This window comes from Toxotes jaculatrix, chromosome 4 (genome assembly GCF_017976425.1).
Source record: "Toxotes jaculatrix isolate fToxJac2 chromosome 4, fToxJac2.pri, whole genome shotgun sequence".
NCBI classification, from domain to species: domain Eukaryota; kingdom Metazoa; phylum Chordata; class Actinopteri; family Toxotidae; genus Toxotes; species Toxotes jaculatrix.
This window is the reverse complement of record NC_054397.1, coordinates 25,061,474-25,088,169: the sequence shown is the minus strand read 5'-3', so window position 1 is coordinate 25,088,169 and position 26,696 is coordinate 25,061,474. Positions and strand designations below refer to the sequence as shown.

Genomic DNA, 26,696 nt, shown 5'->3' with positions numbered 1-26,696 from the left:
TGGATAGAGAAAGAGAGAGAAAGAGAGAGAGTTAAAGAGAGAGAGGAACGCTCTCTTCATTGCAGATGTTTGTTTAAATTCACTTTCCACTCATACAGGGTTCACAGCAGTTCTGTCACAGAGGTTATTTGTCCATTTCGCCCTTGGCAGCTCCAAAGTGTTTTGTGTTTTTATCGAAAAAATTTGCAGGCCTTTGCAGGCGAGAAAACAAAATATGTGAAAATGAAGTCTATAAGAATAAAGATGTGCATTGTTTATGCTTCTGAATAATTTCACTTATTCTAAATAATGACATAACTTTAGGTGACTCACAAGCTCTTTGGCAGATTACTGTGAGGCACTGGGTTGGTTTTAAGGGTTTATCTGCTGTAATAAGAAACATAACTGGCAGTTAACTACTCTAGATCAAAGTCACTGATTGAAACCTTTACAAAAAAAGTGTGTGGGAGTATGTAGTTTTCTTTAATATTTAAAAAACAAAATCAAGGCAAATGGAGTCACTCGAAATGTATGACTGGCAGCCCCTCTCAAAAATGAACCAATATTTCATCATATCAAAATAAAAACGGAAAAAACTGAGGCAACTTCACCAATTTCACATTTGATTTTGAATCAAACTGAACCCAAGAATCAAAACAGGATTGTAAATTTATGAAAGTGTCTGACTGCTTTAGTGAAAGAATCCAAAGACATAAATACACTGTACTGTATGCTTGACCAGGTCTGTTCTGTTTGTCAATGTAAAATCAGTGCAAAAAAAATATTAGACCCCTTAAATTACATTCACACCAAATACACTCAACTTTTGACTTTTTTTTTTTAACCCATTCAAGCCACAATTCCTTTATTCACTCCTTGTGTCCCCTGAGCCATTAAGAAGCAGACAGAATTTATATAATTACATTAAAGGACCAGTGTTTAGTGTTTAGCATAATATTCACAATTATGCTTTCAGCACCGTGTAATCCCCTGAATAAGAATGAGCCCTTCATAAATACACAGGGAGGGCATCCTCTTCCATGGAGCCCGCCATGTTGCACCACCATGGTCCTACAGCGGCCCCAGATGGAACAAACCAAAGACTGGCTCTAGAGAGGGCCTTTCACACTTTTATGTTACCCGAAGGCCACTCTAGGTTCTCCTACATGCTTGGAAAGGGAGGGTGAGGGGAGGGGTATTCAGTCAATTGCAACCTGCAACCTCACTGTTAGATGGCGACTAATCCTACACACTGGTCCTCTAAACCTGTGACGTAAAAACGCTGATAAAATGTAAAGACAATAGGGGTTTAGGGGTTTAGAGGAGATGAGGCAGAAAAATTTTAATGTGTATGAATGTTTTATGTAACTTACACTGTCCACAGCCAGGATTTTAGCCCAGATGAAAACCAGCAATGGCCGCAACTCTCTGGCTGAGCTCTGAAGCAGCTTTAACACGTAGGGGAAGATCCCTACAGACAGGGCCTGGAAACACACACACACGCACGCGCACACACACACACACACACACATACATCACTGGTGTTTACAAAGCGGTATTGATATTGCAGTTATGTACTAGGCACTGCTGCTGGATGTGACTGACATCCACACAGACACACCTGTGGTCTGAAATGCAAACATATATAGACAGGAAAAGAATTTAGCTGAGCTGGAGCTGGTTATCGTTAATGACAATACAGTCTGACTTCTGCCTTCAGGTGGAATGTCTGTGATCAGTTTCAGCTTTGTTAATAAGAGGAATCTGTTTTGGAGCGTACAGTACAGCATGATACTAACTTGCACTACAACTAACAGTCAAATCAAATAAACTATGCAAAAAGTATATCTACCGTATATCTACAGAGGGCTAAATTTAGTGGTATTATTCTTAGCTGAATGAGTTAGCTTCAACAGAATGTTTCATGCAGCTTCTTTCATCTTACCATGTTTTAATTTGAGTTTTACAGGTGTTGGATGGTATTTTTTTTTTTATTTTGAAGTCAGGCTAGCTTCAAATCCTCAGCACATAAAACTCCTATTGGCTAGATACATTTCCATTTGAAGGCTTCATGTTATTCTAATGTTAAGAACTGAGGTCTTTTTGAATTGAAACCCATGATTGTCAAACAGGTGCTATAAATACAGAGCTGAACGCACCAGACTGACAGCCCAGGGTCCCAGGTCCAGAAACCGTCCGAGCAGGTCTAGAGCCCGCAGCCGATGCACCTGACTAAGGAGAACCTGAAAGAGAACAGAGGTCAGAGGTCAACTGTGCTTCCTCCGAAACAGGAGGAAGCCTGAGATAAAAGGAAGAGGAGGGAGGAAGGACAGCAAGAGAAACTGCAGAGAGGGTGAGGAGGTGCAGTGAAACAGGTGGCTCTCCCACCACTACTGCTAACACACTGGCACCAGGTCGAACTTGTTTACTCACACGCATGTACACAATGTGTGTGTATGTGCACGGATGTGTGGGCATCTGTGTGGGCGATTGGGTGCGTCCTCTTGGCTGCAATTTCATGTAGCTTCTTCAGGAGATACTGGTTTAGGTCAATATTGTCAGTGTGGTTTATGAGTATGTGTACATGCAACGCAACAGTGATGCCAAAACAAATCACGATGTAGCTGTATTTTAAAGATGCACACGATATGTGCTAAAAATATTAATGTGTGTGTGTGAATGTAGTTTATGCAGTATTAAGCGTAGCGCAGCACAAAGCCTGTGTGAGGGCTGGACACTGCTCCATCCCCATGTGATTGTCCCACAGTGTGTGTGGGAACAGGCATATGGAGAAACCCATGTCCACATGCGCGCGCACACACACACGGGCGTTTCCACCAACACATAATGTATTATTAGCGTCTTCCGTGATTTTAACCTGGTGGGTGTGACCACACGAACAGAAAGAGGCTGGGGGAAGACCGGCCCAGGGTTACCTCCTGCTCCAAGGAAGAGTGTGGGAACATGGACTTGTGTGTGACGTAGGTGTGCGCTCTATAGAATAAGAAAAATCAGCAAGCAAGAATACAGACGGAGCACGGATACGGATTTGACACAGGCGTCAGTGAATATTTTCCATGCAGTCACACACATGTAAACACATTTTATGCACACATTAACATACATTTGCCATTTCATCATAGCAGGGATGAAAACACAATCCCCGAGCAATGCTGTGATATTAAAATGCATGAGAATGTGTGTGCCTATCTGTCTCTGTTCCTTATTTGTGTAACACCTTGACTCCAATCTCCTTTAGTGCGATGAGTAAGCACTTCCTGTGCTGTGCGTGTGAGCTTTGAGACACACGGCGTCATGATATTATCTGATGCACATGCGTGCCTTAATCACTTATCACTTCCCTGAAACCTAAAGTCAAAAGTGTGCTAATGTGAATGTGCTGCTGTTACCGTAACCTGGCAACTTAGAGATGTTGTAATCCCGTTGCAAAATCACTTAATCCTTCCTGGATGAAATGGCTGTCGTCAAGACAACGCCTCACGGTGTCTCTCCTTCCTGAGCTCTGTTGTCCTTCCTTTGCTCATTTCATTAAAGAGCATTATTGATGGATTACTCTCTGTTGCCCTTTTCTTATTGCTCTCTGCATCTTTCAGTTGGAGCCAGATTATGTTTTGACATCACACCATAAATCCTCTAAGAATACCCCAGTCTTAAATTCATTCTTATGCAACTGTGAGCTTAAAAGAGTATAAAACCTGTTTATGTGCCCATCCGTTATATCAGAGAACATGAAGTTGCCTTGAGATTACTTTCCCATCACGGTGTAATGCTACCTAATGTCGTGTAATCTTAAAAGCTACTGCTGCTTTACTTCCTCTCTTCCTCCCTCATGTCCACATCAACAGCAAACACACACGCACACGCACACACACACACACACACACACACACACACACACACACACACACACACACACACACACATGCTTTCAGACATCATCCAGCACTGCATAATCAGTCTGCCTTTTCCTGCTTTAAAAGGATCCCGACAGAACTGCTGTATGAACGGGGTCGCAGCGTGCTGAGTCAGCAGGAAATTACCATTCAGCACGGACAGCGGCACACCACTACTATGCTGCGATATAATACAGCACCACAACTGTACAACCCCACGGGAGGGGGGTGGAGGTGGAGGTGGTTGTGGTGGTGGGAGGACTACGGAGAGGGAGGGGAGAAACATCCGTCTGCTGTAACTCATCAGCTGATGCACATTACAAGGTTTTGGCAAGATTTCATCCCAATTAAAGCATCCCAAACAAATTTAACACCACTTCAGGGAACATTACAGACACTGTTCTCGCCACAGCCTCTGTTGCTGGGTTGTAATGAAGAAAACTGGCCTGCAAATGCTGAGCTCCATTTGCAGGAAGAATTTTACAGTGCATTTCACACTCTTCTGTTCCAGATTTAAAGCGGTGACCTGAAGGAAAGGGTGTCTTGTAACAAAGGAGGAGAATGAAGATAAATAAAGGGAGGGAGAAAAAGAGGAGCAGTGAGGTAATGCTGTTAAACGTATCGCTGTAATAATAGTCTATGCTAATGGTGGACTCTTGGTAGGTGATGTGTGTGTTTAATAAAGATGCTGCTGCAGCACTGAGTTTGCTTGTGTAAAATGAAAATTAAAGCCCTTTTCATGCAATCTGAAACATCCCTGGCTTCACCTATCTGACACAGTGATGGCATTTTGCTATTCAAATATAGGTCTCAGTCACATTAATGTTGCACAGTGCCTCCATTCAAACAATTCTTCAGCTCAAACCGCTGCAATGCTCGCATGGTATTTGGCACCTGGTGTGCGAGTGGAAGCTTTGGTGAGTTGGAAAGTAATATCAAGGAAGAACAGTGTTCTTCATGCTGGATTTTAAACTCATTTATCAGCTCAAGATTCATTTATGAGGTTTAATTAATGACCATTATGAGTACAAGAGACCTTCACCCCCATTTCTCACCAACTAACCCAGGTCCACTCACATTTTCTCATCAGTGTCATTTATCAGATCAGTTATGGAGTTCTGCTGCAGACAGGATGCTGGGTTGAGACTCAAAGCGGTAAAACATGCTGTTTTTGAGTTTTGTTTGATATTCATACTGTAATCAATTGACATAGTGAAAGCTGATGATTAATTAAGCACAGGTGAGAGGAAAAAGAGAAGAGGAAGGAGAGGAGGGTTGACTTGTAAAAAAAGTCCTTGGCTGGACATCGAACAGGGACGCTGTGGGGAAGGGACATGAGCGTAAAAAATATCTGGTCGATACTTCTTAAACTATTCACTATTTTATTCAACGACAAATCATTCCACAAGAAAGTTATTAAAGTGGTCTTCACCGTGGTGAATTTTATATCTCTCTCTCTGTTTATATAACCATATATGTACTGCAGCCAGAACCTTAATGTGATTGTATTTAATTCACACTTCAGCCATGTTAGAAGACACCTCTTAAGACATGTACCCGAGAGCAAAAACTGAAATATCAATCACACCGACATAAGTATTCAGACCTTTTCCTGTGATGCTTGAAATTTAACTCAGGTGCCTCCCATTTCTCCTCATACAAAAAGAAAATCTGCTGCACTGAAGGTTCCCAAGAGCACAGTGGCCTCCATGATTCATATATGGAAGAAGTCTGGAACAACCAGGACTCTTCATAAACAACCTGAGTAAATCAGGGGAGGAGGGTCTTAGTAAGAGAGGGTGACCCGATGGTCATTCTGGCTGAGTTCCAGAGATCCTTCATGGAGATAGCAGAAACTTCCAGAAGGACAGCCATCGCTGCAGCACTCGACCAATCTGGGCTTTATGGCAGAGTGGCCAGATGGAGGCCTCCCCTCAGTACAAGAAACGTGGAAGCCAACATGGAGTTTGCAAAAAAGCAAACTAAAAGACGCTCTCTCTCTTTATGATGCAAACCGAGACAGTGAGAGAAGTCTGCATTGTACGTATCAGCACATATGATGTTTTTGTGTTTTGTGAGGTCACACTGACCATGACCTTTGACCTGTGACTACCAAAATCTAATCACTTCAGCCTTGAGTTCAACTGGATGTTTGTGCCAAGTTTGAAGAAATTCCCTCAAGGTGTTCCTGAGATGATGCGTTCACCAGAACGGGACAGATGGACGGACAACCCAGAAACATGATGCCTCTGGGCACAGCTGTCATCAGCACAGAGGAGCGGAGACTGTGGTTTGAGGTGAGTGTTTGTGTGTGTGTGTGTGTGTGTGTGTGTGTGTGTGTGTGTGTGTGTGTGTGTGTGTGTGTGTGTGTGTGTGCCTGTACCTGCAGTACAATTGGGAGCTGCTCAGGAGGGTTTCTGTTCTCCACACCCATCGTCAACCACACTTGAAACGCCGTCAGCTGCTCCGCAAAGAAAGGACTGTGCTGTGGACATAAATCATACACAGAATGTTTACCACCATTCTGAAGAAATTATGGTGCTTACTCATTCTTCATCTCTCTCTCTCTCTCACATACACATACAGACACAAAATGAGCCAGTCTGCAGTGACCAGCCCATCATTTCATAAAAGCCCTGACACAATGAGCTCAGAAGTGACACTGCACTGCAGTAAAGACATAAATACTGATCTATCATGATCACCTTCCCTCTCTCCTCTCCTCTCCTCTCTCTCTCTCTCTCTGCTGCCATGGCAGTTTACCTGATTGATTAGTTGCTGGCCGCAGAGTTTTTGATCGCACAGTGTTAATAATGCCGCGGGAATTACAACAGCGCTGTGTAGACAGTTGATGGATGTGGAGAGGGGAAATATCAACGCTTCTCAGCTGGATGGTTAAATTAATTTGTGCATAATCAGAGCTGAATAACTCTGCACACACACTCACATACTCACTGATACATGAACAAAAAAGGTGTATGTTTGGTGAAGGTCTAGATTAGAGAGTGAGCCTCTGGGTTTACCACGTCTTAAACAGCGTGTGTAACGCTGCATTTTGGAGAGGGAATGTAGGACTGTGTGTTTCACTAACTGTGTTTCACTAACTGTGTGTTTCACTAACACTGCTTTAAACATGGTTTAGCTTGGGAAACTAAACCATGTTTAGTTTCCTTAATAGAGACCTGTTGCTTTTTGATAGATGTAGTTCTGACATCTTTTTCAGACTCTGTGTTGTGCTGCTTTGGTTAATGTTCAGTTTTAGCATCTGACTGAATATTGACTGTAAATGAAAACATGACTAAATCACGACCAAGTCAAACATGAGACTTTTTAAAATTTAGAATGAAGTTTAACCGTTTAGGACAAAGTATGAAAGTATGCTGGGAAACCAGCAGGAACCTGGGCTTGCCTGTAATTATTTATTAATTAAAATTATATGAATTAAGGTTATAAATTATTTATTGTTACATCGTGATTTTTTTGGAGTACTTGTCGGCAGTATAAAGCAATCATTAATAATGATATAATTTATATCATTATCACAGCCTGGAACCAAATAAGCAGCAGAAAAGGAATGAATGAAGTGACTAATGATTAATGCTTAATTAATTTAAGTTTTTCCTAAAAATCTGTCATTTGCTCACTACTACAACCTACTGACCCTGCAACAGTGACAATGCTTTGCAGAATGACTGATGACTGATGAATGAAAATCGACAACAAAAGGGTGCAAGAGAAACTACTCAAGATATTAAGACTTGTAAATTAAATTAAATTAAAAGACAATTCAGATTTTCTAAGACTTTTTTTTAATGAAGAAGAAGAATCTGAATTATTTAGACCAAAATCATACAGAGAGAGTGGAGGTGCTTATTTTAGCCCTGAGTAGCTCCAGCAGTCTTTCTCTCAGGGTGAATACAGACTCAAGATGCATCACCAATAAAGTAGGACAGCCTGTACAGTATGTAGCCTGACAGGCAACACCCAGGGCATAAAGTTTGCAAAAACACTCACTGCTGCTTGTTAGGCTTATTACTCTCAGCACAAAAAACAAAACAAATCAGGAAATTGGTAAAAAAAATTATATTATGCTCCTTTTTAGGAAAATAATAAATAAAATTAAATAATCATCCTGATCAATGTTTCTTGTTATCTGAGCAATGACAGTAAGGGAAAGAGGGGATCCAACACACACAAACTATACACACATCAAATGCCTTCAGTCAAGAATGATTAATATTTTCCATTTATGATTGTATGAACAATATTTTGTGAATATGTAAGTAAGTAAGTAAGAAGTAAGGAATAGGAGAGAAAAGTCATTCAAATACGAGGCATGTCTTATACAATGTCAACAATGCAAACTCATCTGTTTCATGGCCAACAGCAGCTCTCAACACAGACTGAGATATTTGAAAAGAAAGACCAAGGTTTATAAATTATATATATATAAAAAAGTTATCACTTAAGTCTTTTCTAATCCATATGTTCATATGCTCAACAGAAATCAGATTTTTCTTGGTGTTTCTTAAACCCATATGGCACATTGTTACCCTGAGGCAACAAAAAGCTTGGGGGAAGGGCGGCTGAGGGTAGTAAAGTCAGGGAAAACTCATTAATTACCAAGAGTAGAAAAGAAAGCTGAATTTGACACAGTTGAAGCTCATCAGAGGGGAATTAAAGGCTCCTGAAAGAGGGAGCAAGACAGAGAGGGAAGATCTCCTTTAGTGGTCCTCAGAGGCTCAATTACGGTGCCGGTAAGTGTTTTTGGTCTGAGCGCAGGAGAAAGCAGAGGAGGAGCGAGGATGGAAAACTGCTCCTGGGGGAGCGATGGAGAAAATGCCCAGCTCCGAGGGCCAGGTAAAGGAGCGGAAAAGATCCGGGTAAAAGTGCTAGCATCAGGAAACAAACATTTCTGTTTTTTGACTGTTCTGTTTAGTTTGCATTACAAAGCACATGTTGCTGCTGCTTGGTCTGTACAGCATCTACTGACTGTGCGTCTGCTGTATGTCTCTCACACACACATACACGCACGCACACACACAAATGTCTTGTGTCGACTCAGATGTCTTAAGTCACCATCAGCATCTCACAGTGTGTTTCCATTACGCCCAGCATCTCCATCACAGTCTCCTGCCACATCAGTAAATATAAACACACCAGTGGCCCAAAGTGCAGGGCCGGTGGTTTCAGCAACTATTTTTTATTTGACACTCACACTTGAATTATTAGACATGACATTTTACAATGTTATCCACTGGGAATGTGTGTGTGTTTGTGTGTTAGTTTGAAAGATTAATAGAGATGCTGTAGATGTTAGTGGTAGGGAACTTGCAGTGCAAACAAGAACTGTGTGAGGTTTATGGGCATCAGTGGTGGACAGATCCAAGATAAGAGCCATCCATCAAAGTTAGATGTCCCATAACCACTAACATACACACACACACACACATACGCACAAACACACACTCACACTCTTACAGTTAAATGGCGCATATTTAAAGTGAGCCCGAAGAGGTTTCAGTGTTTGTTTTTTCTCTCACACACACTTACTCTGAAGGCGGTGCCCTCCTCGATGATGGTAGGCAGCTGAGAGAGGCAGATGTCCACGGCCAGGTCCCATGCTTGCCTGCGGAGAGGTAACACATGCGCGCGTGCACACACAAACACACACACACGCACACAAACACAGGAGAATTACAACAACAGAATTACAATATACTGTACACTTTATAAGGAAGATCCCCCCAAAAAACATTTTGTTGCATTTTAAATGAAATCTTGTTGTTGTGACCTGAAGTAAAAACACAAAAAAAAACAAAGCAAGCATCTCAAAGCATCTCCGTCCTTGGTCATTGCTTTTTCTTTTCACCTCCTCCACTCACACTCATTTTCCTCAGCTCACGTTTTCTTCCTCCCTCTCTTCCCCCGTGCACATACACCTCTTTAAATTCCCGGCCCAGGGTCCTGGAGAGGGCAGCAAGGAGCCTTTAATCCCTTTCTAAACATCAGCTCTTCTCTCATGGTCATCATATCTAATTCATGAGGTTATGTAACCCACATCAAACCTTATCACAGCTCCTTTATTCTCTCTTTCTGCCTGTCTCTCTTTCCTTCCACTTTCTGGTTCCTTTTTCTTGCAGCAAATTGAGCTCAGGGCCTCGATGGGGCTTTTTCCTCTCAGTTAGCATGAGTTAGGGGTTGAGTCATGTTCCCAGTCGATGCACTGCGATGTAATGTGATGCTAAACGAGTGACACTGAGTTCACTCTGTCTGAGACTCTTTCTGCTGCTTAAACAGCTTTTCCCATTAGCTGAGAGTGGTATAACATCATGCAACTCTATCATACCAACATACGGTGGATCCACTGCTGTCATGTATGTGCAACATGCAAACATACACTGCAGTGTGCGGCTAGAAAGCCTTGCTTAATTAGAAAACTGGGAGGTAGATTATAGCAGGTGGCACAGTGTGTCTGCTTTATCAACCACTTCACACTTCACACCAACAACAGTTTATTCCAGCAGTCATGTCAGCTGGTACAAGTTCAGGTTAAATGGGAGAATTTATAAATTCAGATGCCACTGTGGCAGCAAAAACATTTAGCCTTCCAGCAGCTGTAAAACACACGTTACTGCATTATTAGGAACAGGTGTTCCTCATTTAGCAAAGGGCTTTACTGCAATTATCAAACATCCTGCCATATATAACATTTCTGAAATAATTTAGGATTATAAAAAAAAGTGGGAAACTACTTGGAGATGAGTACACCGGTCATACCAGTACAGTATCCTGCATGTTACTTTGTTATATTTTAATTATTGTCAGAGCGTGTGCTAAATTTTCAACACTGCTTAAAAATCCCTAACAGAGCACTTTGCTAAAGACACAGTTATAGTTGTTATTTGAGAGGGAAAGTCGTTATTGTTTGAATTATTATGTAAGTTGCTTCCTCATACGTGTCTTGGTCAGGTATGACCTCTAGCTTATACTTGATGACTCTTCCTAATTGTGTTACTGTTACACTATAGTTTAGCATTGACAATTATGTTTAGCAAAAGTTATGTAGTCTCAAGTGAAAAAGTCTCGGCTGCTGTCTGCGAAGGCGCCTAAGAGCTTATCACTTTGTGTTAGCTTGATTAACTGCTGCAAAGCAAATGATTTCCACTCAGTATCTCTCCATTACACTCTCCTCTCTGAATGTCACATAGCTGGAGCTTTCAGCTTGATGAAGTAATGGTGCCTCTGAATGTACTTTGATCTCTGCTGTATGGCTGCTGCTCAGTCCCTTTGTAAAATGCCTGTATGAAGTCGACATGATGTCTAAATTTGATGCTATAAGCACTTTTCTTTTAGGGGGGACCCTGAATTTCTCTGCACCTTTTCATTTAAGTTATTATCAGTTTTTAAAATACGTAATAAAATGTTAATTAAAGAAAATTCTTTTGAAAGACAAACAGCTGAGGGTAGAGCTGGGATTTGAAAAATGATCTCATCACTTTCTTGTTCATTTTGTGTGTAGATTTTTAAGCCATTTAAAGGTATTAACAGAGACAAGAAATCACTAAAACAATGAAATCTTATTATAAGGCTTTGTATTTTCCTGTAATCAATTAAAGTATTAAAGAAGCAAATAAACTGTTTGGTTCTAATGTGCAAGCAAAGCTGATATTACACAAAAATTAATACTCTGCAAGCAGGAAGAATCAAAAAGGTATTTCTTTGGGTTTCAGAACTTTAAACACTGGGGGTTGGATTTGTGTAGAAATATTCCTAAAAAAAAAAGTCTCCATCCTAACTGGTGTTCATGTAAACCAGTGGAGAGGAGACAAGCAGATAGAGCAGTCTAATCAGTGAAGACATGATCACAGGGAGGAGGCCGCTGCACCGTTTGAGATGACAGCACTAACTGGGATGAAGCCTGCCAATACAAATGAGTAACTCATCACCAAAACTGTGTGTGTGTGTGTGTGTGTGTGTTGAGGGGACAGTCAACAACAGAGGAGTGCAGGGAACCAGTTGGCGGCTGACTAAGCTCTTTTTCCTGTTGCCTGCAGAGAGTGGTGCAGCGACGCGCACTCACAAACACACACATAAAGTAGACACACACCCACACACACACTCCCACACTGAAACTGTCCACAAGGGAGTAATCAGCCTTGGGTTTATCTGCTCTCCCCTGCTCTGCTCCATTTGAATAACAATTGCTGTTTGTGTTGGGACACCAACGTAGATCAATGAGCCCCCAAATTGCCTAATTCCCCCCTTTCCTGACCCCCCCCCCCCCCCCCCCCCCCATCAATGCTGATCCAAACTTTTATTTTTCTACTCGCCTGTTATCTCTAGCACTTCCATTTTTTTATCATCCTCTCAGTCTTCTTTCCTGCACTCTTACAGCTCCTTGCTGTCATTATTCTGTCCTGTTTAATATTGTATGTACTGGTGTGAAACAAAGTGCAACTCCCAATTTCTTTGGCGGTAAACAGCGCAATATACCCACAATCTAAGATAATGGGCCTGTAAGAGCGAGAAAGAAAGAAAGACTACTGCTTCCTCAAGGAGGAAGGAGCAGTGTTCTTTACAATAAGTGATGCCAGGGTGTTACACAACAAGTCGCTCCTCCAGGCAAACTGAGTGAGAGAGCGTTTTTTTTTTTTTTTTTTTTTCCAACACGAGCCAGATAATGAGTGGGAGAGGTGGAGGGAGGCATTTATAGAAGACCAAGAAGAGAAACAATAGATAGTGGGAGAAGTGTTTGTATAACTAAAGGGAGATAGATGATGATCTTACACTGTGTAGAGAAGCATGTAAAGTCAATGGACAACAGGGAGACTTTTCAGCGCCTCTCTCTGTGTCTGTATATAATACTAATAATGAGAATACATGGACGACAAACCAGTAAGATGGTGGAGATGGTAAACCACTGCAACAACTTCTGGCTGAAGTTTCAAGCTGTGTGAGCAAAAGGGACAAACTCATATAAATCCAGAAACTACTTTTTTTTTTTGTGGACAGGTTTATTTATTTATTTTTTGTGGTGCCGCTGCTTTTAACTTGAATCTGTCATGTCTACCACGGCCAGAGATGTCTAACATGTCCCACACAGTCTTTTAATATCACCACCGGGAGAACAGAAGTTACCTTTAAATCAAAGGTGGACATTTTCAGCTGCGGGTTACATGTGTGTGGGCGGTTAAAGAAAAAGCAATGACCCTGCTCTGTGCACAGCCTGTCTTGTGTCTGTCCACGCTGCAGTCAGGCCGCCTGAGGCTGCTGTCAGTGAAGACGCTGATGTGTCTGCCTTTTAACGAGGCAGAGAGCGACACACACAGCGACACTTGCAATAGTCAAACATGCAAAATAACCGAGAAACGAAATCATGGAAATTATACTTAGCATGAGCGAGGTATATGCATATGCTAGAGGACAGAAGCAAATAAAAACACCTACATGCTTTGGCTCACACTTCCTCACACAATATTTATTTTGAGAAGTTGTGAAAGTAATTAAACGATTTCATTTGTTTTGTTTTGACAATAACTGTGGGGAGACTCACGAGTTTTCATACAGCAGTGTTGCATTAATATGTGCAGCCCTGACAGACCATTTCATGCTCTTTTTACTTAGAGATGACTGATTGTGAATAAGTAACAGCCTTGCTGCTGGCAATGTGGTTGCATTTCAGGTTGCATGTACAGCTACACGAGTGTAAAAAGTCTCCTGCTGAATGAGAGCCTGCTTCCTGTAAAGCAGCCTTCCTCAGTTTGATACCTACCATCTTTTGAAAGCACATTTCCATGAATGTTAAAGAGTGTTTCCCTTAAGCTTTGGAAACCCTCCAGCAGAGGAGCTAGCACCGCTGGAAATATCTCACCGTGGCAAAACATGATCTGTTTTTCCAATAACCTATGCTAATAAGAGAGATTACAGAAGCTAACAAAAGAATCACAAGAACACAAAGTACATTTCTACAAGCTGTGTTTGTGGGCAAAATAGTTTCAGAGGGTTTTCATTTAATAAACAAGCCCATAACTTTTCTGAAAATAAGCCTCGGGCCAGATTTGCCATTGTTTTACGTAAGTGACCGGGTTGACAGCATCTTTTAATCTCTCTATGGCTTTTTAAAAGTAACCACTTAAAATGATTAAATATGCATACCATACCATGAAGAATAGAACATAGTCTCTTGTCTAATCAAAGAATGTATCTGCTCGTTCTTCAGCTGTGTGTATGAAGAGTCAGCTAAGCTTTATGGCCGTTCCTCTTCCTCGCGCCCAGAACATTTCTGTATCTGTGCGGATGAAAATGAGCCCACTTAGCTCCATTTGTGTGTGTGTCTTACCACATGGCGTGCATGTATGTAGGGGGCAGGCGGGGACTGCTGACAGGCGTACAGTTGTATGACCTCATTATCCTCTCTGCTAACAGGAAATTGCGGAACAAGCTGGCCACCAGCAGATCCTGACGAAACAACTTCTGGAACAGATCTAAAGACGGAGAGAGAGGACAGACATTATCCGTCACGTCAGAGGCAGAAGAGGGACACAGAATAAACAGAACAAACAGAAAGACAAAAGTACATGTGAGAGAGAGAGGGGGGTGATGAATGAGTGAATGAAAATCAAACTGGGCAAAAGAAAGAAGTTTAATTAGAGCGAAGCGGCTACTTTGGAGAAAAACAGGTTGTTTGTGTTTGAGCTTGCAGAGCACAGAGGACAGTGATATGCAGATTAAAACGATGAGTCGTGGTCACATTTTCATCAGCTCATTAATGTATTCACTAATTCACTTCAATGGGGCCAGGCCAGTCCCATGGCAATCTCTCTGGGTTATGACTGTGATCCTCCTGTTTGTGTGGTGTGTGTGTGTGCGTGTGCGCGTGCGTGGAGTACTTTAAGAGAGACACTGTCTGACAAATCCAATGCCTGCTGTTAGTGTTGAGCTGTTTAAATTATGAAGTGTTTGTGTGTGGTGTGGTGTGGTGTGGTGTGTGTGTGTGTGTGTGAGATTTGGATTAGGTGTGCAGTGCCTTCATTACAGGGATTCTCTGATGTGGGCTGCTTCATTAACAGCAGAGCCCCGGGGTTTAAAAGGCTTTGGCAGCCATCAGCATTGTCACATTGCTATTCTAGCTGGGATGGAGTTTGTCTCAGGAGAGTCTGAATGTGCCTCTGTGTGTGTGTGTGTGTGTGTGTGCCAGTGGGTGTTTATGTGCGTGTGTGTTGCATACAAGGGACAGGTGAGCAGTGAGAGAAGGTATGTGTGCTGCAGGCCAAAGATAAATACGTGTCAAAAAAAGAGTGTTTGTGTATTTTCATCTGGGCAAGCTCAGCCTGTGGGTAACGGTCAGTGGCAGTGTGTGTGCATGTGTGACCATACAGAGTCCTGCTTCAGTGTGTGTGAGCGTGCATATTTACTTTTATGGCTGCTAAATTCTGCTTAAAATGACGTCCCCAGTTACAGTGCAAGACACTCCACAGACAATTCGTCTCAATTTGAGGAGCCGACCTGCACTTACTGCACTTTTGGCATTTTATATCAACATCTTCACTGTTTTCAACCAACAGGGACGTTCTCAAACTTTTACTTTTGCTGATGCTTCACTACTTTACTGTTTTTATTAGGTGCTCTAATTTGAGCTCCCTTTGAGCTGAAACAGGCGGGACATTTCATTTTTCATCATTGCCCAGACATGTTACAAAGGACAGTTACCAGCGTCACTGTGTCTCAGATGACTTTCCTCCATCTTCAGCACCAGTAAGCAAAAAGTTTCTGTTTGTTTGCTTTTCTGCTTTAAAGAACAATTCCACATTATTACAACCTGGGTCTTATTTTGAGAGTTTTGGCTGTTATTTCTATTGGTTATTATAACATTGTACTTACTGGTCAGACTTTCCATCCTCGTAAAAAAATTTAAATTAAAAAAATTTAATTTTTTTAACATGTAGAACTGGTAAGTTCTGGTTTTATAAATATGAGAAGAAAAAATGTAAGATCAGACCAGAATTTCATTCTATTACTGTTATATTTAGCTTAAAAAAACAGAAATTAGATTTATGCTTTGTTGTTCCTATTTTTAAACATTATGCTTTGCTCTTATGATAAAAAAAATAACCAGGGTGTTAGATGAACTTAATACTACTGGATCTCAGGTAAATGTTGCAGCTGGAATTGCAGCAGTGTAAAATTCCCCAAATCCCAGGATTGGAAAATTAATGTTTGTGGGAAGAGTTTCTCTAACAGTCAACTGGCTGACCGCTTTCTTGCCTCATTGAAATTTTTACCCTGCTCCAAATTTCATAAATTACTCTGGCTGGGGTTCAGTGTTGTCATAATTAATGGAAATGAAGGACAAAGCAATGAAAATAGGGCCCAAGTTGTAGTAAATTGGAATTATTATTCTTCTAATTTTGGACAGTGTGATTATATAAGTTTATCCATGCATCCCTGAAGTGTGCGTCTGCGTGTGCAAACTCTCACCTCTAGGCAGCACATTCCAGGCGATCGTGTCGGTGATGGCCGTGAAGATCCAGTTGAGCTCTCCGAGGGGAGTGCGTCTGTCGTTGAGCCTGCCAGGGATCCTGCACCACACACAACACAACACAGATGGCACTGTGTCAGCCACGCTCACTGTATGTCACGTAGTTGACTCAGAGCACAAAGTGGCAACTGCTCAGTAATATTACCACAACACATCTGAAGAAATTTACATTTACAGGCACTAAGGCTTTTACTCAGAGACTAATCATGACTGCAAGCCTGAATATTCATGTGAGCTTATACACTCGTGTGTGCACGAGAGGCACTGTGGCCATGAACTGAGACAGTGGGTAATACCAGCAGAGAACGTATGCAAGATTCTGCTTAGATTATATGTCAGATTTACATACGGAGGCATTTCAGGTGACGTCAGGTAACTATTTCCACAAGGCCATCTCTGTAGAACTGAGCACAAAGGAATAAATCTGTGCGCTGATTTGACCTGGAGTCACATGACCTCAGCAGTGACATGTCTGCAGTGTTTCCCACATACATCTGATTATTGAGAGGGGGGCCCTTCACTGCTTAGCACCTCCACTAAAGTCATGAGCAACATTATACGTACAGGAACACTATTATCCTCCCTCTACTGTACCAGTAACACCATCTTGTATTGTTTTTGTTACGATGTGTCCCTTTTACCACCAATTTAAATTTCTTTAAATTTGTAGACTCACTGCACTGATACAACACTAATGTGATAGACATTATTTTATCATATTAAATACTATTTTCTTGACCGTAGTTAAAGACTCCAGTGACTGACATCTCATTACTGAACTCTAATACTCAGCAGTTGTCTGAGGATATCTAAAGTAATGAAACATTTTTTCTAAATATTAAGTGAGCATGATTATAATACAGCTGTGTATCTATAATGTGTATTAGAGGGGACCTGAGATGTGTGAAGCCGTACACCATACATCCTATTTCACAGAAACTTCTCTGACAGTTGAAAACCACATTCTAGTTATTCCGTGACGGGAGGGTGTGAGCGCCATGGAAATGAGAACAGGGAAATCTCTTCCAGACAGAGCCCAAGACGATGTGACAGTAATCACTGTAGCAAAACCGAGAAAATTACCTTTACTACACCTCGCCGTCTGCCTTTTAATGAACACTATGCAAAGAAGTGAGGAGAGACGGGGCTTTGAGGGCAAACACTGGCTGGCTCACAGATATTACAGTTAATGTGAACATGTGAGTCATTTGTGTCTGAGTGAAGCAAAAGAGAGGGATATAGTTTAAATTAATGAAAAATATATGTAAGGAAAATGGAAGATAAATGAAAGGAAGTACTTTCATAACTCAAAGCTTTTCAGATAAAAATTCAAAGATGAGTCTGTGTGTGATGGCTGGGGGTCATTCAGTGGAGTAGACCACTCACTCTCTTTGGCTTTAAAACAAACTCAAAACGCTGGAGACCAGTTTAGTGAAGGCACCAATCCACTGTGGCTGATGACAACTGTCAGAGAAACACTGTGATCAATGCAACAAGACGGTCATAGGCTACACTGTGAAACATGTTCACTAAAGGCCAATTAAGAGCTCTGCCAAATCACCACATGAACGGAGCCCCAGGACTCAGCAGGCATTCGATTAAAAAAAAATCACATGCCTCAGAACTCATACTGATCATTCAAGCCAAAACTGGACTAAAGCCATTGTGCAGTGTAACATGCAATTAGCATGAACAGATATTAGAGTAAGAGTTATCTCATTCTATCTAAAAATAAAATAAAACTGAAGGTGTGTTTCACAAGAAGAGAACTGTCTCATTATTAATGATGTCCAGCAGTTAACATGATTCTGTGCATAATCCTGTGCAAATCTTTATGGAATAGCCATGAGCAACCATGAACACCGTGGTACAATAAATATAACAGAAACCACTGTCGATCATTTGAAAATTGCCTTTAGTTTTCAATATCAGCTGCATACATAAAATATCCACTAACCCTGGAGCGTTTAACCCAACTTCAGACCACAACAGTTACACCTGTGACAAAGATGGTTGATTAACACACACACAGATAATGTACAGTAATCCCCCCTGTCTCCATGTGCACCTAATGACAGTCTGTAAGTATCCTGTTGTCTTGAGATCACCGTATTCATTATTAGAGCTAATGGAGTAATTATCTTGTTATCTCAAGAAAATGACCCTTTGTTTCCATGAGGTTGTGAGATAATTAGCTTGTTATCACGAGGCAACATCTATTTCACAACTTGATAATAAACTGAATGTGAGGGAAACGGGTTAAAAAAAAAAAGAAACCTGTAACTGGGACCATTACTTCTTCATGTATGTACTAAAATGATAGGGGGGGTTTAGAATGACTGCCTCAAAAAATGGTTACATCCACTGCACAACACTGACATCCTGAAATGTTTTCTTCCAAATTCCTCCCCGTCCCAGAAATGTCATCACCCACTGTCACTCCCAAACATTTTGTTTCCACTGTGGTTTTATAATCATTAGTCGGTGCACTGGAGCACTGCCAAAAACACTTCTTTGAGTTCAGATAGAATATAACATTATCACTCTAACAACATTATACTGATACGAACTAAAGTCATACTAACTAAATAATGATACAAAACTTCTTCAATGCCAAATCACTTAAAAAATAAAAATAAACACTTTACAATTCCATTTACAATATACAGTATAATCAGTGCTAAAGTCTGACAGCTGACATGTCCAGTCAGTCAGCCCCTCAACAAATAATTTATGACTACCCACAGTGTCTGAACTCTGCCTGACCTAAGCCTCCCATTTCCATCTCTAAGTCACAAATAATAGCAGCTGTGAAGCTCCTGGTAGGTACAAGCTTACTCTGTAACCATGAGGGCCGGCCAGCTCCTGAGCACTTTGAGTGCCTGCCAAAGGTGTTTGGCCAGTCAGCAGTAAGGATGAACACTCAGCAGTTCATACCCTTTCTCAGGCTCCAGTGTTTGGATGGATAGATGGACGGATAGATGGAAGAACTGTTGAAAAGGTTGGAAAAATGCCCCCTTGGAGATGTTTTGGGCTTGTGTCATCGATTCCAATTGTGGTATTTTCTCTTATTTTACCTACTTAGTTTGAGCTGAATTATCCACTTTTATTCATATTTACAGTGACCATCTTATTAATCAGATTGATTGCTAGTTTGGAGGTCCTTTGCATCTTTCTATTTTGTCAAGCACCTTGTTACACTAAGTACTTGTCTAAATATGTATCTTCGATTAGGTTCCTACTACTGTGGATGGTAGATGAACAGATACGTGTTTAGTGTGCTGGACAGACTGTGAATCTCGAGCAAACTGAACAAAGCAGAGCTCAAACTTGATCACTTGTTTGGATGTGTTGGGTCCAATTTTAGCACTGAGTTATAATCTGCACTGCAGGTATGTGCGACTGCATGTTCCAGGCAGATTACCTTGTTGAGTTCATGGCAATTTGGATTATCCAGCCACACGTGCAGATGTCTTACTCAAAATGGAAAACAGGGGCTGCTTACTGAATCAGACACATCTTATTTTTCACAAGCTGCTTCGCCCAAATACTGAAGGTCCTGGTTCAAAGATATTACGCTGATGAAATTAAATTATTGCTATGGTGATATGATATGACGTTTAACTGGGAGAATGTTGATTGACGCCAGTAGGCTAGTATTGATTTTAAACATTGTGGATGATGAACAGCTGTTTTAACTACCCTCAATGACTGAAGACGAGTTTACATGGCAGAAGAAAAAAATATCAAAACCTGCCATAGAAACTCACCATGTGAGCTGTGCATTACATCTAAAACCATCTGTGTTCCCCTGGATTACAAAGCCTCTAATGAACTCACGTGACGACTTTTGAAAAGCTACAGCATGGTGTTGCAGGTGACCTGTGTCTGACACTATACAGATGTGCACAGGTCAGCAAATGATGCTGGATCCATTGTTACCATTGATGGGGCACTGATTTTGATTTTAGCGGTTAATTATATCTGTCATGCCGCGGACACTGGAGGTGATAAATTATAAAGGTACTTCTCACCACCCAATGTCCAACACCCTATCCTCAGCTAGATCAATCTGAGTATGTGTGGATACAAGATATTAGACGTGAGCTGGGTCAGGAAGTCCTCTGTAAAAGGGATAAGTTGTTGCTGTTATCTAGAGCAAAGAGCTAAATCTCTGCCACCTCAGGGATTGCTGCCGCGTAGCTGACTCTTCTCTCTGATGTCTGTGTGGATCCAGGGCATAAAGCATTTCCTTATGGGATCAGCAAAGTAACTCTTCTGTAGTATAAATGCTGAGGTGCCTTTACAGTTACAGGATTCTTTCAGTGAGAATAGAGTCTAACTCCAGAGACCAACTGATGAGTGGAGCACAGCTGGGTTTTGGTCAGTGTCAGACACTGTGGAGGCGGGTTGGCCCTGCCCACCGTGGGGGGCGGGGGGCTGTGAATAGGGATCAACCCACGACACTTGTGTCATCCCCATGTGAGATGAAAGTGAAGGGAAATTTGTGTGTGTGAAAGAGACAGTATGTGCGATGGAGTGTGAGGGAAACAGGGAGAGATGAGTGCTTCAGAGAGATGGAGCGAAGCGCAAGCAGGTAAAATCCACATGCTCTCAGCCTCGTGACTGTCTTATCTAAAAAGACTATTGTGATTGGACTCAGCCAGAATGTGTGTTGGATGCATGTGGGAAGCAGAGACAGAAGGGTGCACAGATGGAGCAGCAAAAGAGGAATGATCAAACTAATAAACAAATCAACAGCACACAACTACTCAAAGCTGACATTATGTTGAATCCATTTTACAACGAATGCTGTAATATTTCAAGCGCGATGAGAGTTGGACACGTGGTCTCCAAATGCGCGTGACCTTTCAAGGTGTGAATATGAGCCCAATGAGTGGTCAGTGAGTGCAATGCCTAGGAGCTGTTTGCTCATGCTCATGTCCATGAGCATAATCAGGACACAGCAAAATGAAGACAAAGAATACGATCTGAGACCAATGACTCAACACTCATTTTAAAGCCTGAACAATATCAACCTTTCCTGCATCTCTCTCTCTGCTGAAGCCTCCAAAGAAAAGTAACCTGGTGGGATCTTAGTGGTGTTGTTCCACAAAGTGAGCTGACAAATTACTGTGCTAGTTGCTCTACAGTAGCTAGAGTTTTGGTTATACTGAGATGCTTATGGATTTCAGTCTGGTCCAGTTTGCAGTCTGCTTTAACTCCAAGCCGAAATGTCAAAATCTTTGGCCACTAAGTGCTACACTATGTTCAACAGCTAGTCATTAACATTGTCTGTCTGACATTTAATGTCGGGAAGGTAATGTACAGTGGATTTATCAGAGCTTTGTCGCTGAAAAAAGCTGGAAACAAGGTTAAAGGTGTTAAAGGTGGATATCTTTTCATGTGCTTGTGACTATGAGCAACATTTGAAATGTGGTTGTTACATAAAATATATTATTTGTTGCTCCTTTAATGTTGTCAGAAGTTAATCATTTGAATAATTACAAAACATTTTAGTCACAAAAACTATTGTTTTTGTGATATTTTCTGTTTTGACAAAGCAACTATGACGCTTGACCTTAGTCGGACTTCTGACCCAGCATCAGAGAGCAGAGAGGTAAAATGGTAAATGAGTTTAGTGCCATTTTTCTTTTATGAGCTCTGAGACTGTCCATTTTTTAACTCTGGGGGACATCAGCTGAGTCAACATCTGAACAACATGCTGGACATATAAACCATACCAGCAACTCAGGCACCAGTGATCCCACCAACCCCCCACTGATAAAACACAAAAAGCTCCAGTCATATTCAGGGCTGCTGGAACATCATGACTAAGAGGAAAGACGTTTCTGTGCCATTAATAAGACTCTTAACACCTAAATTTTACATTTTAGTGAATTAAATTTTCTTATTTTATCTTTTTAACACATTTCTCATTTCTAAACTATGGAAGTTATAAAAATTTCTAATCTTACAATCTATTTTTTCCCACATGGTGTCCCAGCCTCAATCTTGCCGTGCTTGCACATCGATTCAAGGTCATGTATATCATGAATTTCATATATCACTACTGTTTATTTTTTTTTGTTTAGAACTGACAGCATCTCAACCCCAATTTCAGCTGGGCATGTGGACTAATACAGAAAAGGTCAGCATTTTGCCGCTGTGAGAACTATGTCTCTTAACCTTACTGACTTGATATTAGTATGTGTGTGTATATTTCTGAAGCAGACAACTAACACAAAGAGCAGAGCACACAGGATCTTTTAAAACCTAGCTGAACAGCCGGTGTGTGACTGGTTCACCCTGAAGATTGAAGGGATTTTTTCTTTAAAGTGAACTGTTTTTGTTTCTGCTCGTCGTGGCCGTACATATTGAAAGAACATTACAGGAATCAAACCCACAGTATAGTTGAATTGAGTGTTTCTTTAGTGTGATGCTTTAGAGTTGACTTCATTCAAGCCCCCACAAATGATTGGTTAGTGACTGTAGCTTTGTATTCGGATCACAGTTTGTTTGCCTTTGATAGAAACCATTTTGAAATTCATGGTGAGGCAGTAGACGGACTCTGAAACGATTGTTAAACAGTCACGTCTTTGATGTTTCTCTTCAGTGTTCAGACACATGTATAACAGAAGAATGAGACCAGGTGAAAATGCATTTCCCCGGCACCGTCTCTGACGTAAACTGGTGTGGCGTTTGTGGGTGCAAAAACTCTCCTTACAGCAGTTGGGTCATAAATTACTTTCCCCCCTCTCCTCAGAAGCCCGTTCTTTATTCCAGTGAGGAGCGTGATAAAGGATGAAGAGGACATGAGAGCCTGAGCATGAATGGAGAGCTTCAGTGCTGTCAAACCCACCGACTGATGTTGGTGTGGTTGAGAGGGCAGAAAGTAGGAAAAGTGAAAGACAAATGGAAAAAGGGCTTATTTCTTCAAAGGTGTCCGTCATCACTCTAGTGGTTTCCCATCCTGCCTTGGGAGTCACTTGGCAGAAGCTTTACGTACAGTACTAGGGCATTTCCTGCGTAATACTCATCCACTGGAGAGAACAGGAAAAGGAATAGGGGAAATGGTGTGTAAAAATAGAAAGATGAAAGGAAAACAGCTAGCAAGTTAATTAAATCGTAAAAGAAGGAAGAACAGTGACAAATAAGATGTAGGTAAGTGAAAAACATGATAAAATTATGTAGAAACATGGGAAACAAACTGACAGCGAACATGTAAACTATCCACAAATTATCTGACTAAAAAAGATGTATAAAGAAGGAATGAGTCAGATAAAGATAGAAAGAAAAATCAAGACAACTGTAAAGTGTCGAAAGAAAGCCATGTGCTAAAGAATAGATGTGTCCAGCATGAACACATAAACAATGGTCCATGATAAAGGCCTGGTAAAAAAAAAAAAAAAACAGTGAGGGGAGATGATGACTAATGTGGTGTATGTACATTTTCACAGCACTAAATCAAAACAGAGTCATGTCACGTTCACCAATCTGCTGCTTAAAAGTCTCTATTCAATTACTAATTAATTTCAATCACTTCTGCTTTGCTGTTTTTTTCAGTGTTAAACTACTCTCAATTAAACTCAACGCTTCCTACAGATGTTTCAAATTAAGTGCAGATCAGGAAAAGGAGGAATCATGTCCTCTGAGCCCGTAAAACATCTGCGCTGTAGGTGTTTCATTGACAGCAGCTTTCCAGCAAATGAAAAAACTGAAAAGTAGAAGTGATTAGAAATAACTGTTTGCTATACTTGTGTTTGAAAGGAAACCCAGAGCAGCAGAGTGGTGTGTATGGAATAACTCTGCTGTGGCACTGATGGAATCGGTGCTGTGAAATGTACAGTACATTAGCCCGAGTTTATCAAGACAATGGGTCAACAAGAGGAAAAGTTCAGTTTACATTAAAGTAAACTTTGTAAGATTTAGGAGGCTGTATTGGCAGAAAATGAAAATGATATTCATAGTATTTCGGGTGCTTCGTGTATAACCACCTGAAGCTAGGAATCAATGTGCTTTCATTAGCTCAGAATAAACCCCTCATTTCTACGCATGAGCCCACCATGTTGCACTTGCCTACAGTAGCCCCGGAATGGACAACCCAAACACTGGCTCTAGAGAGGGCCTTTTGTGTTTCTGCATTACCTAAAGGCCACCGTAGTTTCTCCTACATGCTCGGAAAGGGAGGGGTGAGGGGAGGGGTACTCACTGCTAGATGACACTAAAGTCTACACACTGGTCCTTTAACAAAACCAAGCATCATCAGCAAATTAAAACAGGGGGCTTCCTTAATAAAACAAGATAAAATATATAGACATAAACTGTGAGCATTTCAAATAAAGGTAAACTTTTATTATAAGCTCTTTTCAAAAACCGCCCTGGCCCCACTGTTTTGGTAAATAGTGAAGGGTTAGATGTATTCTCTCCAAAGTAAAGCACATAAAAACATTAAATTTGGACAGGAAAGAAAGTGCGTCATCGTGGGACAACTGCTGCTAGTTGGAGTCTGAAGCACCATAAACAAACACACACACAGACAGACACACACACTCTCTCTCTCCAGGACACACAGGTGTCTATGTCTCTGCACAGTCCCTCAGCCAAAAACTAATTAAAGTCAAGTTACAGATGTGCAGGCACCGTCTACCTGTCTGTGTGTGTGTGTGTTGGTGTTGTGTGTCCATGCACTTCTCCTGTGTGTGGCTGTCTGCGACAGGCTGAAATCACAGTTTAGGCATGTGAAGAAAACGATTATTCACTTTTAGAAAACAAACTGCATGAAGCAACAAACGTCATTAGAAGACTGCTGAGACACTCTACAACTTCAGCACCTCAAGGAGCTTTCCTACAAGATGTTTTTTTTTTGTGTTGGGATGTAACAGTCTGCTTTTAAATTACTTACTACATCTAAAACCATGTCTCCTCCACCAGCTTATGAGTGTCATTTTACTCTCTCCCACACATGTTGGGGGGGGGGCACCGCTGATTGTTCTGTGAAACTACTAAAACTCTGGATATGACATCCATATTGAGCACTAATATCAATCTGAGAGTGTGTGCCTGAGAGCAAGAGATGTTCTGCGCTCAGACACTTGGCACCTGGAGGTTTATTGTAGAAAAGTGGAGCTTTAAATCTGCCAAACTACTGCCGCTTTGGCTGTAAGGGGAAACAAAGGCAGAGAATTATACCTGCAGGATGGAAAACAACACAGAGAGGGCTGACAATAAGGAGAGAGCAAAAGAGACAGACAGGAAGACAGACAGAGAGAGACAGACGTGAGGAAAACAAGATAATGATCTCTCTAGACTGTGCTCTCCTGAGAGAGAGAGAGAGACAGGAAGAAGCAGAGAGCTGCGACAGAGAGATGTTTTTTTTTTTTTTTTTCAGGATGGCTGTGGAGTGCCACTTACTTCTCAATGAGGTCTAACGTCACCCCTGGCACCAACTTGGCACTCTTCTGCATACAAAACCTAAAAAAAAGAAAAACAGACAGGGAAAAGTTGGAGATAAAGGTTAGAAGGAAAACAAGGTGTGCTCACAGACTAGGCAACGCAATAAAGACGTTTGGCCTGTACGGTACAAATTTTATGACCAACGAGCGACACAATCAACGGATAAAACACTCGAATGAAAAATAAGCGCCTGAAAGATTACAGCCACTGAGCACTTCGATAGCAGTCAAAGGGGAGGGGACAAACAGAGTCATCTTTCTGGAGCGTCTGGCATGGCTGTTATTGTTTAGTGTGCGTGGTTTGCTCTGACAGGTCGGGCCAGCTGTAAGTCACAGCAGGTCGGCACTCACAGCCTCGACAGACGCACAGCTCTGAGCGCTGAGCTCACAGCGAGTCATCACACACCTGGATGAGAACAGGTGTGTGTGTATGTGTGAATGTGTGTGTGTGTGTGTGTGTGAGCATGAGTGCAAACATCAGTCACACATCAACAGCAGGGGAAAACTAAAGGAAGAAAGACTAAAGCAAACAGTTTACACATCCAGCAGACATGAGGCAGCATTAGCATTCATTTGGAGTCATGGCCACCTGGTACATGTGGAAGTTTGATGTTCTCTCTCCTTTCAGTGTTGGTGTTTCTGGGGGAATATGTGCTGGGAGTAAAAATAAAAATGTAATACACACGGTTTGAAAATAGTGAAAGTGATGAATCTAGTGAAGCATCATTTGGAATTTTTCTGTTACAAGACTTTTAATCATGATTTTAAGTTTTGACAGTGAAACCTATATATGACAATTAAACAATT

At 41.4% G+C, this 26,696-nt stretch overlaps 1 protein-coding gene across 5 annotated transcripts in view; it reads right to left on the bottom strand.

Moving 5' to 3' along the window:
- The window catches only part of rptor (regulatory associated protein of MTOR, complex 1), a 158,578-nt gene that overhangs the window by 52,122 nt on the left and 79,760 nt on the right, over positions 1-26,696 (bottom strand). For all 5 annotated transcript variants that reach the window (XM_041036578.1, XM_041036581.1, XM_041036580.1 and 2 more), the window contains exons 8-14: positions 25,849-25,908; positions 16,374-16,474; positions 14,236-14,380; positions 9,447-9,522; positions 6,277-6,378; positions 2,139-2,222; positions 1,353-1,463 (exon numbers count right to left, since the gene is read on the bottom strand). In XM_041036578.1, coding sequence (XP_040892512.1) covers positions 1,353-1,463; positions 2,139-2,222; positions 6,277-6,378; positions 9,447-9,522; positions 14,236-14,380; positions 16,374-16,474; positions 25,849-25,908 — 679 coding nt within the window. The remainder of the gene's footprint in view (positions 1-1,352; positions 1,464-2,138; positions 2,223-6,276; positions 6,379-9,446; positions 9,523-14,235; positions 14,381-16,373; positions 16,475-25,848; positions 25,909-26,696) is intronic.